This window comes from Mustela nivalis (genome assembly GCF_964662115.1).
Source record: "Mustela nivalis genome assembly, chromosome: 8".
NCBI classification, from domain to species: Eukaryota; Metazoa; Chordata; class Mammalia; order Carnivora; family Mustelidae; genus Mustela; species Mustela nivalis.
Window position 1 is genome coordinate 40509438 of NC_139027.1, and position 15448 is coordinate 40524885.

At 48.3% G+C, this 15448-nt stretch overlaps 1 protein-coding gene across 2 annotated transcripts in view; it reads left to right on the plus strand.

The window, feature by feature from the left end:
• The first annotated feature begins 5740 nt into the window (after positions 1-5740).
• Positions 5741-15448, plus strand: part of TRABD2A (TraB domain containing 2A) — a 66926-nt gene continuing 57218 nt past the window's right edge. The window contains exon 1 of one of the 2 annotated variants that reach the window (XM_082743478.1): positions 5741-6055. In XM_082743478.1, the coding sequence (XP_082599604.1) occupies positions 5948-6055 (108 nt within the window). In that variant the 5' untranslated portion in view covers positions 5741-5947. The remainder of the gene's footprint in view (positions 6056-15448) is intronic. The other variant, XM_082743477.1, reaches the window with a different exon arrangement.

Below are 15448 nucleotides of genomic sequence, written 5' to 3' on the forward strand. Positions count from 1 at the left end.
TGTTTGCGGAGAGCCTGCTTCTCCCTCTGCCTCTGCCTGCCATTCTGTCTGCCTGTGCGCGCTCTCTCTCTCTGATAAATAAAAAAATAAATAAATGATCTGGAGATCATCTGGCCTCAGGTTCTCAGCTCAGCGGAGAGTCTGGTTCTCCCTCTCCCTCTGTCCCTCCCCCTGCTCACTCACTCTATCTCTCTCATAAATAAATAAAATGTTTTAAGAAATGTGGATAGTTTTGTTTACTTCAGATTCATAGTAAAAATTACATATTTAGCCACTTGGGTGTAGTTGGTTCCCCTTTGGAAATCTCTCCTCCCGGGCCCTGTTGAAGCCAAATGCTACCCTGTCGGAGACCCCAAAACCCACCTCTGAAAGGTAGGTTTCATGGGAATTCTTGACATTTCCATTGCTTACGAAGAGTAAAATATAATAAAAATTCCCTGGCCGCCATCTCTGCCATCTTTGTCCCCGTCCCCCAGCGGTCTTCTGCCGTTTCCTTGTCTCCAGTTTCTTCTCCTTTCCTCCGTCTCTGAAAAAAACCAGTTGTTGCAGACATGCTGCATTTCAGCCCTTTCCCTCTGCTTGCATATTCCCCGCAGGCAGCCAGAAGCCAGAAGCCAGAAGCCAGAAGCTAGCTGACATGAACAGACCTCTAGCTCCCGTGCTCTCCTGAGAGGCCTCAGTTCATCCCGACATACTGTTCAGCCCTTTCTGTTAGGAATCAGTCACACAGGCACCAACTCCCAGGCTCCCAGGAGAGAGACACCACTCACCTCAGGTGCAGCCTTGCTCCTGTGGCAAGGGGAGAGGCAGGAGAGGAGGAGCAGGGAGGAGAGTAAAAATATGTCAGTGTGGAGAGAACTCCCCCCCCCCCCCATGTTCTGATGTAAGACCAGCGGGAGCAAAAGGGAAGGCTTAGGGACTGGCTGAAGTTGCCCCAAGTAGACAAACAGTTATCAGTGCCTGTTAGCCAAAGACCACCAGGGACACACCTGAAGTTGAATAGGTAGACTTACTGCTCTTTGGAGAGAGGAAAAGCTTGTACCTTGGGAAACTGGGGCATCTCGGTAAAAGGGTGAGGGAAGGACTTATTACAGATTTTTATTTTTATTTATTTATTTATTTTAGGTGATGTGGGAGGAAGGTTCGAGGAAGCAGGGCTTAGCTCTCGATTGGGTGTTCTGAGGAAGTAGGTGTAATTCTGACTGAACATCTGTAATAGCTTGCTCGGGTTCCCATAACAAAATACCACAGACTTGGTTGCTTAAACAATAGATTTTCTCACAGGTCTGAAGGCCAGAAGTTCAAAATCAAGGTGTCAGCTGGTGTGTTTTCTCCGGAGGCCTCTTTCCTGGCTGGCAGAAGGCTGCCTTCTTGTGGTGTCCTCACACAGCTGTCCCTCTGGGCCTGCATGCCCCTGGTTCTCTGTTGTGTGCCCAAATTTTCTCCCCTTACAAGGACAGCTGTCAGGCTGGATTTGAGCCTACAGTCACCATCTCATTTTCATCACTTCTTTAAAGACCCTGTCTTCAAATACAATCACATTTTAAAGTACCGGGGTATGGGTTTCAACATTTGATTTATCGGGGGATGCATTTCAGCCCAGAACAGTATCTTAAAACCTCTTGTCTATAAGGTGGGGGAAATCATAAAGGCTGAAGCCCAGACTGGGGGAGAAGCAGCAGTCACTCATTAGCCAGGTCAGGGACTGTCTGTTCCTTTTTTGTGGTTTGGACAAGGTTCATGTCTTGTCTGTGTGGAGACATGATAATGAAGTCATCTGGTTTTTGTCTTCTTCCACCACAGTCTCAGAGTGGCCTTGTCAGTTGTTGATATACTGTGAAATTGTTTACGTTCAATATACAACATTCAGTAGGAAACCACCATGGCCTGGCTGTGGATATTGCCATCTTGTAGCAACACCAAGGCCTCACAGATAAAGGTAGACCACTCCCTGCGCCAGGGGAGGTTCTCTCCTTCCCAGGATCTAGGAACAGCGTACTTGCTAAGTGAAAGCACCTGTGGAATGATTACTACCCTTTCCTACTTACAAATTCTGGTGCTAATACTGGGTGACCAAGAGACTGTGGCAGAACTCTGGTGGCCCTTTGGGAATGCCTAGAGCCCGTAGACCTAGACATGCTGGAAGTGGGTCTTTAGTGACTCCCTTTGAGCATACACACTGATGCTACAACTCCCGGCTGGAACACCTGGGAATTCCTGGCCCTCCGTTTCACCTGGTGTATGAGTTTTCTGTTGCTGTGTAACTAATCACGAACCCAGTGGGTTAGAACTGCACCCATTTAGTGACTCACAGCCTCCCTGGGTAAGGAGTTCAGGCGTGGCTTAACTGGGTCGTCTGTGTAGGGAAACATAAGGCTGCATGCAGGCCTAGTGCTGCCCAGGATGGGGCTCTCACCACAGGTTCTACTTGGGGGAAGGATCCACTCCTGAGCTCCCTCAGGTTGCTGGCAGAATTCATTTCCTCACGGCTGTAGGATTAATGACAGCTTGCTTCATCAAAGATGGCAATGGAGAGACTCTAGCAAGACTGGTGCCACGTGCTTGTGTAAGCTCATCCAAGAATCATGTACATTCCATCATCTTTGTCACCTTCCATGGGTGAGAAGCAAGTCATAGGTCCTGCTCACACTCAAAGGGAGGCAATTCAACAAGGGTGTGAATACCAGGAGGCAGGATCTAGGGGCCTACCCTCCACACCTGGGCTGTTCTGAGCACCTTGGGAAGTGTGCAGTGTGTTAAGTGATCAGGAGTTCGATGGCTGCAGGTCAGTCAAAGCAGGCTGGCCAGGTGAGGCCAAACAAAGGCACAGAAGTGTGGTGGAAGCCACAGAAAATCCTCTGTGTACCCTGAAAACTTTGTTTCTGAGGGAAGATCTGATTTTGGGGAAAAAATGAATAGGCCTCTAGCATATAATTTCCTCAGGTGACTGTTGTGAAGGGAACAAGTCCCACAGATTTGTGTAAATTCAAGAATCCATTGCTAGGGGCACAAAAAGAACTTACAACTAGGTGGACATAGGAAGGACATATCAACTGTATATGAAGGAGAAACAGAAGCAGGGAACAGTTTAGGAACATCCAGGTTGCTGGCAATGGGATACAAGAACAACACTGAAGTGAGGAATTGAAAGGACACAGAAACACCATGGATAGGCAGCAAGGAGGCTAGGGGGACGTTTAGCGTCTCCTTCCTAACCACCAAGGGGAAGCCAGGAAGGCCAATCAGCCTAGAAGATAGGTGGGGACCCGGTCACGCCCACCTGCCTGTCACCAGGCCGGGGCCTCACTGTGAAGTCATAGGCACTCAGGAACATCTGTATAGACAATGTATATAAAGTAGATGTGATTCTATTGAATGTATGGACATTGAGTATCTTACAGAATAAATTTCACTTAATAATGAAACTGACTAAATAGGAAAAAATAGTCTCTCTGGTTGTGAGATGAAAGCATCAAGAACTGTTACTGTTTCATACTCTTGCCTCCACTGTACAGCCCCCCCAATATTAGAACCAAACAAAATTGTACATACACTAGACATTTTCAAATTCAGTGTATGATCATATCCTGGGCCATAAACAAGTCCCAATTAATATAAAGTAATTGCAATCATACAAGGTATGTTCTCAGATTATAGTGGAGTTAGATCAGAAATCAATAACAAGGTATCAGGAAAAATCTATAATTTGAAAATTAAGCAACATACTTTTAAACTACCCATGGTCAAAGAAAAAAGTCACCAGGGAGATTAGAAAGTATTCCATGGGTGTTTGAGGCTCAGTTGGTTAAGTGTCTGCCTTTGGCTCAGGTCATGGTATTAGGGGTCCTGAGACTGAACCCCCCTAGCAGGCTCCCTGCTCAGTGGGGAGTCTGCTTCTCCCTCTCCCTCTGCTGCTCCCTCTGCCTGCGCTCTCTCCCTCAAACTCTTTCTCAAATAAATAAATAAATAAAATCTAAAAAAGGAAAGTTTTCCAAACTGAATGATAATCAAATTACAATTTTTCAAAAATCTGGCCAAAGCAGCTAAAGCAGTGGTTAGAGGGAAATTTATAGCTTTAACATGCTTATATTAGAAAAGAAAGGTTTAAAGTTAAGGACCTACATTGCTCCCTAAGAAGCTAGAAAAAGAAGAGCCAAATAAATTAAAAAAAAAAAAAAAAAGGACATTTAAGAAGTAGGAATCAGGGAAGAGGGAAGAGGCAAACAGGAGAAAATTAACAAACTCAGTCTCATTTTGCCACACGTTTTCTCTCCCCCTGTTGCCTCTAGCCCCAGTTGATGGGTGGAGACCTCATCTGTAGTGGAGGCAAGAGTATGAAACAGTAACAGTTCTTGATGCTTTCATCTCACAACCAGAGAGACTATTTTTGCCAGTAGGTGGCAGTGCTGGTAATCTGAAAACCAGGACAGGCTGTACTTTCCAAGGTTTGCTGCGAGGCTGAAAGGGGGCGGTTTGAGGACCTGAGAGTCAACTCCAGAAAGCAAATCCCCGTTGAGACTTCAAACAGTAAAGATTTAGCGATTTCACAAAAACAACTGAGACTTAGACGCCTGTGGAACAAAAGCTCGAAGAGGTTGGCTTTTTTTTTTTTTTTTTAAGATTTTATTTATTTATTTGACAGAGATCACAAGTAGGCAGAGAGGCAGACAGAGAGAGAGGAGGAAGCAGGCTCCCTTCTGAGCAGAGAGCCCGATGCGGGACTCGATCCCAGGACCCCGAGATCATGACCCGAGCCGAAGGCAGCGGCTTAACCCACTGAGCCACCCAGGCGCCCAAGAGGTTGGCTTTTTAAAGCCAGGGGTTTTTCAAGGGAGTGCTATAGATGGGCATCTGCGGTTCAGAACACTCCTCCCATCGTGTGTAAATCTGGGCCACTGAGCATCCCTCCAAAACCCCCCAATCCCTCCCCGCCTTTGCTTCCAGTTTCTATCCGAGTCTCAAAATGGAGCGACTTGGAATTAAGAACCCCCGCTACACCCCTCAGAAGGCGATCCCGTGCAAGTCTGGGCTGTACAGAAGGGCTGGTACAGTGCACTCAGGCCTGGGGAAGGAGGTGGCAGAGGCTGGGGACCGCTAGGTGCTTTGATAATCCCCCCCCCCCCCCCCCAAGGATCAGTGCTGTGAAAAGGCCCTTGATTTGGGGGCAGAAAGGGAGCAAATAACAGTTTGGAGGCCTCCTATGTGCATCAAACATGATGTTTTCCATCAATGTTTCTCATCTAATTTGTGAAGTAATCCGAGTTTGGTGTTCACATCCTTAATATTATTACCCTAAATCCCTTAAGAGGATACCTAATGGAGGGCCGGCTTTTGCGGTTCCGGACTTTTAAGCGTATAAGCACATACTGACTATTCCTCTCTTTTGCAGACAAAACTTCTGTGCCATTTCCTTTGTTTAAATGAGTTTTCTTTTAAAAACAGCCTATCGTTTGTTTCTTCGGACTGTCTCCTTCAACCCGGGGCCACCCTCAGAGCTGGAAGCCTAAATACAGACGCGGGGGTAGGAGCCCATAGGATTTCGGCGTGAGGCTGGGAGACGGCGCTGCAACTTCACTTTTCTCCTCTGGCCGCCGCACCCGGTGGCCCGCGGCCTGGGCCGGGTTTGGGCGGGAGCAGCGCGGCGGCGACTCCCGCGGCCGCCTCCGCGCGGGGCTGAAGGGCAGGGGAGAGGAGTGGGGGTGGGAGGTCAGGGCCCCGCCCCACGTGGCTGCCAGGGCCCGGCTCGCCCCAGCCCCGCCCGCCGGCGGCCGCGTGAACTGCAGGGGGAGGCCGGCGCTCCCGGTCCCCCGAGCCCCCGAGCCCCGCGCTCTATGGCGGGCGCCCCGCTAGTCCGCAGCTCCGCGGCCGCCGGCTAGCCGGGCTGCGCGGTCCCTGCTGCCCTACTCCTTCCCCCCGCGTCCCGGGCCTCGGAGCCGCGGTGGGGAGGATGAGTCCCTGGAGCTGGTTCCTGCTGCCGACCCTCTGCCTCCTGCCCACGGGCGCAGACCCGCGGCGCGGCGCGCCTGCCTCCGCCAACTGCGAGCTCAAGCCCCAGGTAAGGCGCGCGTCTGGAGCGGGAGAGGCGGCTTCCCCGCGTTACCCCCGCAGGCCCGCGAAGAACCGCGCGCTCGGATCCCGAGCCACCTCCCCCGGCCGCGCCTTCTTGCTGGGTTCCCCTTTCTGGCGGGGGCGCAAGCCCCCCGGCCGCACGAGACCCTGTCCCCAGCCCTCGCCATTGGGCGGGGCAGCCAAAGAGAGTCCCAGCGGGGTCTCCTGGGTCTCTCCCGTCTGCTTTGCGGGCTTTCGGGGACGTCGGGCGGAGGAGTCTTCGAAGACCGAGGTGTGCAGGGACTGTGGCACATTGACTTTGGAAGTTTGTTCTGCCCGCTCTTCCCCGGCGTTTATTTCTCCTGCGCTTATCGAGATGGTTAAAGCGGCCTGCAGCTGCTTGACTTAACCGTCATATATTCAGTACCCGAGTTAGAAGGGATTTGGGGGAGCTGAAGTCAGTCCCCTTGTTTTACCGATGTGGGAGACTGGGGTAACTGAGGCTCAGAGAGGGACCTTTGCGCCCCAGGTCACACAGCGCATTCGCGAAGTAACCGCATCTGACAGCCTCTGGTTCACGCACAGGCGCTTCCATAGATATTCTCATCGGCGCCTTGCAGGTGAAGGGATCCCGGGCGAGGGAGTCCCGGTGACCTACCCGGGTTCACCCAGCCCTCCAGGAGCAGAAGCCGAGCGGCAATCGGACAGGTCTAGCCTAGCGTCTCCGAGGCTGGCCCGCCTTTCGAGATGAATGTTTCCTTCTTCCGATTAGTTTTCTTAGGCTCAAATTTTCTGTCGTTCTCCAGTTCTTTCGAGCTCCGTGAAGGCTGTGTTTGTTTCGGTGGGTCTGATCTCCGGATCTCTGGAGTTGAGAAGGGTGATACTAGACCCTCGGACCTTAGGTCGGCCCACCTTCGGTGACACCTGCGGAGCATCGTGGGCCCTGTAACCGTGGTAATTTTATTCATCGTCCTAACCACACCAAAGGAGAGGGAGACCTAATTGAGCCCTTCTGGCTCGCGGGGCTGAGCGGGAAGTCACACTGAGTTCCCTGACGCGTCCTGGGCTGAGGACTTGCGGAGGGTCTCCCTTTAGGAAGGCGGGAGGCACAGTGGCTGGAGAGGAAGTCGCAGCAGGGAGAAAGTTTCAAACACCGCAGGACAGCTTCGCCCTTGGTCTACAAAACAGTCTATCCTTTCCTGTGAAAGCAAACGTTTTTCACTGCTGCAAATCCACTCGTAATTATAGTCTGACGAGTGAGTTGGTAAAATCTCTGTTTCTCTTGATTCTTGAACCCCTCTCCATGGCCTTTTTACTCTCGCAGTTCTCAAACTTTTTTGGTCCCAGGACCGCTCTACGATCTAAAAAAGTGCTGAGGACTCCAAAGAGCCTTTATGTATGTGGGTTAATGGAAGTTTTAGTAAGGACACACTCCCTTCATCTTCAAAGCAGTGATATTATCCCACACATGTAGCCTCTAGAAAAGTCTGTATATGCTTGTGAGAGAATGAGAGCATGAGAGGAAAATATCTTAGCATTATTGTTGAAATAGTTCTGACCTTGCACTCTGCTTGGAGGGGTCTTGGGGACAGCCACAGGTCCCTGGACCACATTTGAGAAATCTCTGTTCTTTTCCATGGGCAAACTGTCTTATCCCCTGCCGAGGTCAGATCAGTCAGCCGCAGGACTGTATGACCTGCTCTGTGGGGGACGCTGCGGGTGGGTGCCCCCCCCCCCCTGCAGGCTGGGGTCTTGAGATTGTAGAGTGAAGCTCGGGAATCCAGCCTCCAATCCAGTGCAGCAGCTTACTGGGTAGCATTCTGCGATTTGAGAACTGGTTTGGTGTCCACTTTCGTTAACCATTACAGAGAGGTCTTCTAAGCTGATCTGTCTGCAGATACTGCAGATTTTGCGCTGAGCATCATGGGGGTCATCTCTTCCTTATCTACACTCAAACAGAACTCAGTGAGTGTTCTTTATTATTCCTGCCTCTGTTCTTTCACCTGTGCTGTTTCTTCCCACAAATATCCACATGCTTGCTCCTATACTTCTATCTGGTCTTTGCTCAAACTCTTTGAAAGAGACCTTTCCTGATTGTCTGTTGAAGAATATGTCAACCCCTGACCCACCTGCACTCCTATCTGCCTTTCCTGCTTTATTTTTTTCCGGAGCACTTAACTGATAAAAATTTGTTTGCTGCTGCTCTCCTACTCACTCCACACTCCCCCCCCCCCCCGCCCCACACACCATGTAATCTTCATAACGGTAGGAATTTTTGTTTGTTTGGCTTGCTTCGTCCCCAGTGCTTAGAAGAGCGCTTGGGCACAGTAGATGCTCAATAAATATTTGTTGAATGAGGGCTGTTAATGGAAGCTAACTCACTTTGGTATCATTCTAATTGGTCTGCGGAAGAGTACTTTTGGAAGAGTGCCGTTATCAGAGGCCCCAGGAAGCTGAGATGGAAGGAGCTCACGGGTGCAGCCGCTAAGGGACTTAGCCCACATTGCGCAAGTTGCCATTGAGCTCCTTTGTTTCATTGCATGGATTAAAGATACATGGTTTAAAATCGCCAGTGACTTAGTGGCCACAGCTTGTAGCTTCTTGCGCTTGTCATCCATGGCTGTGTCTTTTTTCTTCCAGGCCAGTTGCAGCAAGGTTCAGAAGGACGTGTGTTTATGGTATTAAGTTTTTATTCTAATCAGTCATAATGGTTTTTTTTTTTTAAAGTTTTTTTTTTTTAATCTATTTGACAGAGAGAGAGAGAGAGAGAGAGAGCAAGCATAAGCAGGGGGAGCATCAGGCAGAGGGAGAAGCCGGGTCCCTGCTAAGCAAGGAGCCCAAGGCAGGACTCGATTCCAGGACCCCAGGATCATAACCCGAGTCGAAGGCAGATGCTTAACCCACTGAGCCACCCAGGTGCCCATCCTTCAGTGAAATATTAAAACACGAGGCTTCAACTAATAGCTTGTGGTAGCCGCAGTTACACTGAAATGGGGGTGGTAGAACAATTTTGTTCTTTTCCTTTTGTGGAGACGAAACAGCTCCATCCCTGAGTATAAGGGCGGCGGGGCAGTTGCACCCCTAGGACCAAAGCAGCGGCCTGGGGGCTTGCTGGTGGGCAGGGCAAGGGGAGAGGTCCCAGATCAGAAGCCCTGAAGACTTTCTTCCAGTTGATGCTCTCCCCAAAGCACCCCTGCCTGAGAGGGCACTGTCAGTGGCCCCAGGAAGGGACTGCTGGTGCTGTGAGGGATGGGCAGAGCTCCATTTATTGAAGATGCTAGCTCTCCAAGATGAGGAACACTTCTTTAAAAACTCTTTAAGACCCCTGGCTTAAAAAAGTGGGAAGCCTCCCCAAATTGTGTTATTTTGAAAAGACAGAGTGGGAAAAGGTGGCATTTTGGAGATTTAAAAATGGTGTGGGGGCGCTTGGGTAGCTCAGTCAGTTATAGAGTCCGACTCTTGAGTTCAGCTCAAGTCGTGATCTCAGGGTCGTGAAATTGAGCCCTGTCAGGTTTCATGCTGAGCGCAGAGCTGTCTTGAGGTTCTCTCTTTCCCTCTCTCCCTCTGCCTCCCCTCTACGACCCTTGGCTCATTTTCTTTCTCTCAAATAAGTAAATAAATAAATAAAATCTTAAAAAAAAGAGTGGTGGTGTAGACTTATTTGGGGGGTGGGTGGGTCATGGGGCTAAGGGAAGAGGGTTAGGAAGAGTTAGGAAGCGCTCCTAAGCAGCCGCATGCCTACTAGCGTATCCATGGAAAGAGGACACTGAGTCAGGAGTATAGTGTGTTCCATCTTAAGGTGGCATCTTATGGTGTTTTAAACCCAGGATTCAGGGCGCCTGGGTGGCTCAGTGAGTTAAGCCTCTGCCTTCGGCTCAGGTCATGATCCCGGGGTCCTGGGATAGAGTCCAACATCGGGCTCTCTGCTCAGCAGGGGCCCTACTTCCCTCTTTTTCTCTCTCTCCCTCTGCCTCTCTGCCTACTTGTGATCTCTCTCTGTCAAATAAATAAATAAATAAAAATCTTAAAAAAACAAAACAAAACCCAGGATTCAGGAGCCAGCCTGCCTGGCTTCAAACTCACTCAGCAGTTCTGGGACCTTGGATCACATCATAAACCTCTCAAGGTCTCAATTTCCACATGTGGAAATGGCCAGCGTCTTAATTAATGGTGTATCTTCTCAACTGCCTTTCTTCTGATTCTGTCCTGAATGGGGGGGGGGGGTGCCTGGCAGGCTTTCGTCCCCAGCATGCCACCAAAACTCTTCTTGTTTCGGTCCCTAGTGTCCTCAGTGTTGCTCCATCCAGAAGCCAGTTCTCAAATCCTGTGTGGCACCAGCCACACTGAGCCCCTTGCTCAAGTTCTCTTCCTTGAAGCACTGTCTTCACTTGCCTTCCTACCCTTTCAATTTTCTCTGCGACCACGACTGTCACTTCTCTCATTCTCTTTCGCTGGCTGCTCTTCTTTCCCTTGACTTTGCAAGGTGAGATCATTTCTAGACCTTTTCTTTCCTAATTGATACATAGTCCCTTGGAAATCTTATTCAGTCCCTTGACTCTAAATAACATCTAAATGGTGGCCGTACCTCGTGTTTATCTGTGGCCCAGGCCTCTCCCAAAGTCCGGACTCCTGCAGCTCAGCTTCCCCACTTGGTGGTTCACTGGACATCTCCACTCAGCAGGGCCCACGCCAGACTTCTGACCTTCCCCTCTGCTCCTGTTCCACCCCCTCCCTCCTTTCTCTCAGTCGATGGCAACTTCTTCCTCCTTTTAATTAACCAATTCATCAGCAAGTCCTATTAACTCTAGCTTCTAAAATACACCCAGAACCTGATCACATCTCAATTCTGTCACTACAGCTCTGTTTTCTCTCTTAGATTCTTTTGGTAACTTCCTAACTGACTTTCTTGCATCTGTCCTCATCCCTCCACAGTCTATTGACGGCCGTCAGAGCAGTCCTATTCACGCATTTGGTTGGCTTGTGTTGCTCTTCTCACAGAAACCTGCTGTAGCTCCAGTGTGGCCTGGCCATGCTCACCTCTCTGACCTTTCTTCCTGCTTTCCTCTTCACTCATCCTGCAGTAGTTAGGATGGCATCCTTGCTGGAACCTTTCTGCCTTGGGGCCTTTGCACTGCTGTTCCTTCCTCCTGGATGGAATACTTTTTCAGATATCCCCCTGGTTTGCTCTTTCACCTGCCTTCACAGCAAGGCCTAAATCTCCTACCAGACATTCCGTGATCTCATTCACCTTATTTAAGGCTGAATCTTTCCTTCACCAGTATTCCCTGTTCCCTTGTCTGCTTTCATGTTTTTTACAACAGATATCACTGACATACCTGAGGCGGGGGTCTGTTTTTTGTTTGCTTATACTTCTAGTGCCCTAGAATACCCCAACATCTCATGCCTACAACAGTCCCTGACACCCAGTAAATAGTTGTGGGATAAATGCAAATTGAACAAATGAAGTAGGAGCATTCGTGTGCAATGCTTGAATGGTCCCTGGTGCACAGTGAACATTTCAGAACAGCTGGCTCTTCTTAGCGTCATTACTGTTATTACGTGGCTGGATGCCAGGACGTGAGTCTTGTGTGTGTGTGTGTGTGTGTGTGTGTGTGTTTAAATATGAGCAGTTTTCAGCAAAAAGACTGTAAAACAACTCCATTGCTAGACTAATACTAATTGAAAAGGAAGAAATAAGTAATTAAATGGAGGGGCGCCTGGGTGGCTCAGTGGGTTGAGCCGCTGCCTTCGGCTCAGGTCATGATCTCGGGGTCCTGGGATCGAGTCCCGCATCGGGCTCTCTGCTCAGCAGGGAGCCTGCTTCCCTCATTCTCTCTCTCTGCCTGCCTATCCGACTACTTGTGATTTCTCTCTGTCAAATAAATAAATAAATAAATCTTAAAAAAAAAAATAAAATAAAAAATAAAAATGGATACATACAGTTGAACAGATTTTGTTTAAAGGCAGTGTAAAGATGAGCCTGGGGGGCTCAGTGGGTTAAGCCTCTGTCTTTGGCTCAGGTCATGATCCTGGGGTCCTGGGATCAAGTCTCTTATCGGGCTTCCTGCTTGGTGGGGAGTCTGCTTCTTCCTCTCCTCTGCCCCTTCCCCTGCTTGTTCTCACTCTCTCGCTGTCTCTGAAATAAATAAATAAATATTAAAAAACTAAAGAGAAGTATAGGTATTTTGAGATAGGATGAGAGTTTAGGATGATTAAAAAGAGTATTGGGGAAAAACAAACCCAAATCCAAGTGAAAGGAAACCACACCTCCTGCTCTGCCCATCCCCCACCCCTTGACCACAACCCTGCAGTAGGGGTTGCCTTTTCCTGGGAATATATTAGTCTGATATCACAGTCTTCTGGTAGATGACTACAGTTAGGTGCCCATGGGTTTAATAATAGCATTTTAGCTCTTTGCCGTGTCTCCCAGTTGGAGGCTGTGGAGTCCCAGTTGGTGGACTATGTGGAACGTGTGTGAGCAGATCCTGTCCATTGGTCTGGGATGCTCCGTCATAGCACTCCCCAGGGTCCTTCAGTGAGCAACTCTTCCCCATAAAATGAATAAACCAAACTCATCCTCTGCCTCAAAGACCACCTCGACCGAATGAGTTGCCTTTACAGGTACTCATTTTGTGACCCATTTTAAACGAACCAAAGTGTAACTGTCAGTCTCAGCTTTTGAGTAGCATCTGGTTAACCAGTGTTTTTCTACCAGCTCAATTTAATTTTAACAATGAGGCATTTGACTGCTTAATTAGCCTTGGCAACCATTGTTTTAGACAGAGTTTCAGTTTGGCTTTTTGATGTATTTAAATAACCCTGGGGACAGTCATTACTCCCTAAAAGGATGCCAGAGGGCTGGCTAGAGACCTTGGATTTGAGTCATCTCTTAATATCAATTCAATCGTTAATAAGTTTAAAAAATACATTCTTACTTTCATTTTTCATTCATTTAACAATTACCTGCCTAGTTTGTTTATTCCCATAGCCTGTGGCAGATATTATCTAACTTTTAAAGATGGGGAATCTATATTTAAAAAAAAAAAAAAGAAAAGAAAAGAAAAAAGGGTGCCTGGGTGGCTCAGTGGGTTAAAGCCTCTACCTTTGGCTCAGGTCATGATCCCGAGGTTCTGGAATCGAGCCCCGCATCGGGCTCTCTGCTCCGCAGGGAGCCAGCTTCCTCCTCTCTCTCTGCCTGCCTCTATACCTAGTTGTATTTCTCTCTGTCAAATAAATAAAATATTAAAAATAATAAATAAAGATGGGGAATCTGAGGTACAGAGAAATGAAGTGGCTTTTAAAAATCTCAGGGAGGTCGCTGAGACAAGCAGAATTTAGACTCTTGTTACCAGTTAGTGCAGTCTTGAAAAGGTGTGTGTGTGAGCAGAACTGTAACTTAAATACTTAAAAAAACAACCAACCAACCAAGGCCACAGGCTGGGGACTAGGGCTAGTGAGATATGTTCTGTTTGGCTTGGATGGCATTTAAGAAAATGGGGGCAACATACTCCAACTGGATTTTTTTTTTTTTTTTTTTTTTTTTGAGTGAGTGTGGAAGCTGGGAGGGGCAGAAGGAGAGAGAATCTTTTTTCTTCTTCTTCTTTTTTTAAGGTTTTATTAATTTATGGTGGGGGAAGATCAGAATCCAGGGGGAGCAGTAGAGGGAGAAGCACACTTCCTGCTGAGCAGGGAGCTGGATGCGTGACTCCGTCCCAGGACCCCAAGATCATGATCTGAACTGAAGGCAGATGCTTCATCAACTGAGCCACCCAGGCACCCCTTCAACTGGAATCTTTTATTTAAATTGAAGATTTTTTAGTTGCTTTTGAAAAACCTGTTCTGGAGCGCTAGGCCTGCTCCCCGTGTGGCCATGACTGGCTCAGGCTGCTTAGACAATAGTGTTTATCCAGAGCTGTGAGCCTGTTTGCTGCCAACTGTCCCCCACTGTTACCTCATGCCCAGCCCTTGCGTCCTCTGTCCTCATCTGAGTGGTCAGAAGGTTTTTTTGTGGAGGGTGGCCAGAGGGCAGGAGAAGAAAAGGTTAAAGGCTGTGAGAATGAGGCCCCTGCGTCAGCCAGCTTTTGTCTTAGATTTTGAGATTCTTTGTAACTCTTCACTGGAAAATAGGTAGCTGCCTCTTACTGAAACCATTAACACACAAATGCAAATATTGCTGATCCTCATTCTTTGTGGATTTCAAAACCATTTGTGAATTGGCCTGCCTGCTAAAATTGATTTGTAACCCCAATGCTTGTGGCATGGTCATGGTCATGTGTAGCCATTTCCAGGACTGGAAAAATTTGAGGCCCCCGATGCATGCATACACTCTCAGCTGAGGTCAAATAAATCAATGCCGCACTTTGTTTCAGCTCTCAACAAATAACAGGTGAACAAGTGTTCTTTCAGTGGTCTGCTGAATACTATGTTTTTTGCATTTTTGTGCTGCTTATGGGTGATCTCACTGTTTAAAACAACCAAGCCCAGGTACCGCCTAGTGTTCCTAAGGGCAAGGAGGCTGTGACGTGCCTTAGGGAGAAAATGGTTGGGTTGAACGAGCTTTGTTCAGGCATGAGTTGTAGCGCTGTTGGCCATGAGTTCAGTGTTCGTGAATTAGCCACATGTATACAATATGAGCTTTTCTTTTCTTTTCTTTTTAAAGATTTTATTTGTTTGTCAGAGAGAGAGAGAACACAAGCAGGCAGAGTGGCACTCGGAGGCAGAGGCAGAGAAGCAGGCTCCTCACTGAGCAAGGAGCCCGATTCAGGACTCAGTTCCAGAACTCTGGATCATGACCTGAGCCGAAGGCAGCAGCTTAACCCACTGAGCCATCCATGTGTCTCAGTACGGTGCTTTTCAACAGAAGCATTGCTCTGTCAATGAAAATTTTATGTTCAGGGGCGCCTGGGTGGCTCAGTGGGTTAAGCTGGTGCCTTCGGCTCGGGTCATGGTCTCGGAGTCCTGGGATCGAGCCCCGCATCGGGCTCTCTGCTCAGCGGAGAGCCTGCTTCCTCCTCTCTTTCTCTCTGCCTGCCTGTCTGCCTGCTTGTGGTCTCTCTCTGTCAAATAAATAAATAAAATCTTTAAAAAAAAATGTTATAACCAGAGGCTTTTAGGAACCTAACCCTTGCATTTCTCCTAGGAGCATTATTTGGTAATTCAGTGTTTGTGGTGACATTATAGAACATAACTATGACAATAATGATAATAATGAGAGACAATAATAATGTAAGTTGAAATTCTGCAATCCAGGAAAGCATATTATTTAAAGGGCTGCTCAAATTAAAGCTTTTTTTGTAAAGAAATGTCTTTTCTGTAAACCTGGACTATCACATGTTTGGGCTGCTTGATGCATGGTTCACCTCAGGAGTCTGACCTTGAGACTTGAAGTTCTGGAGGGCTG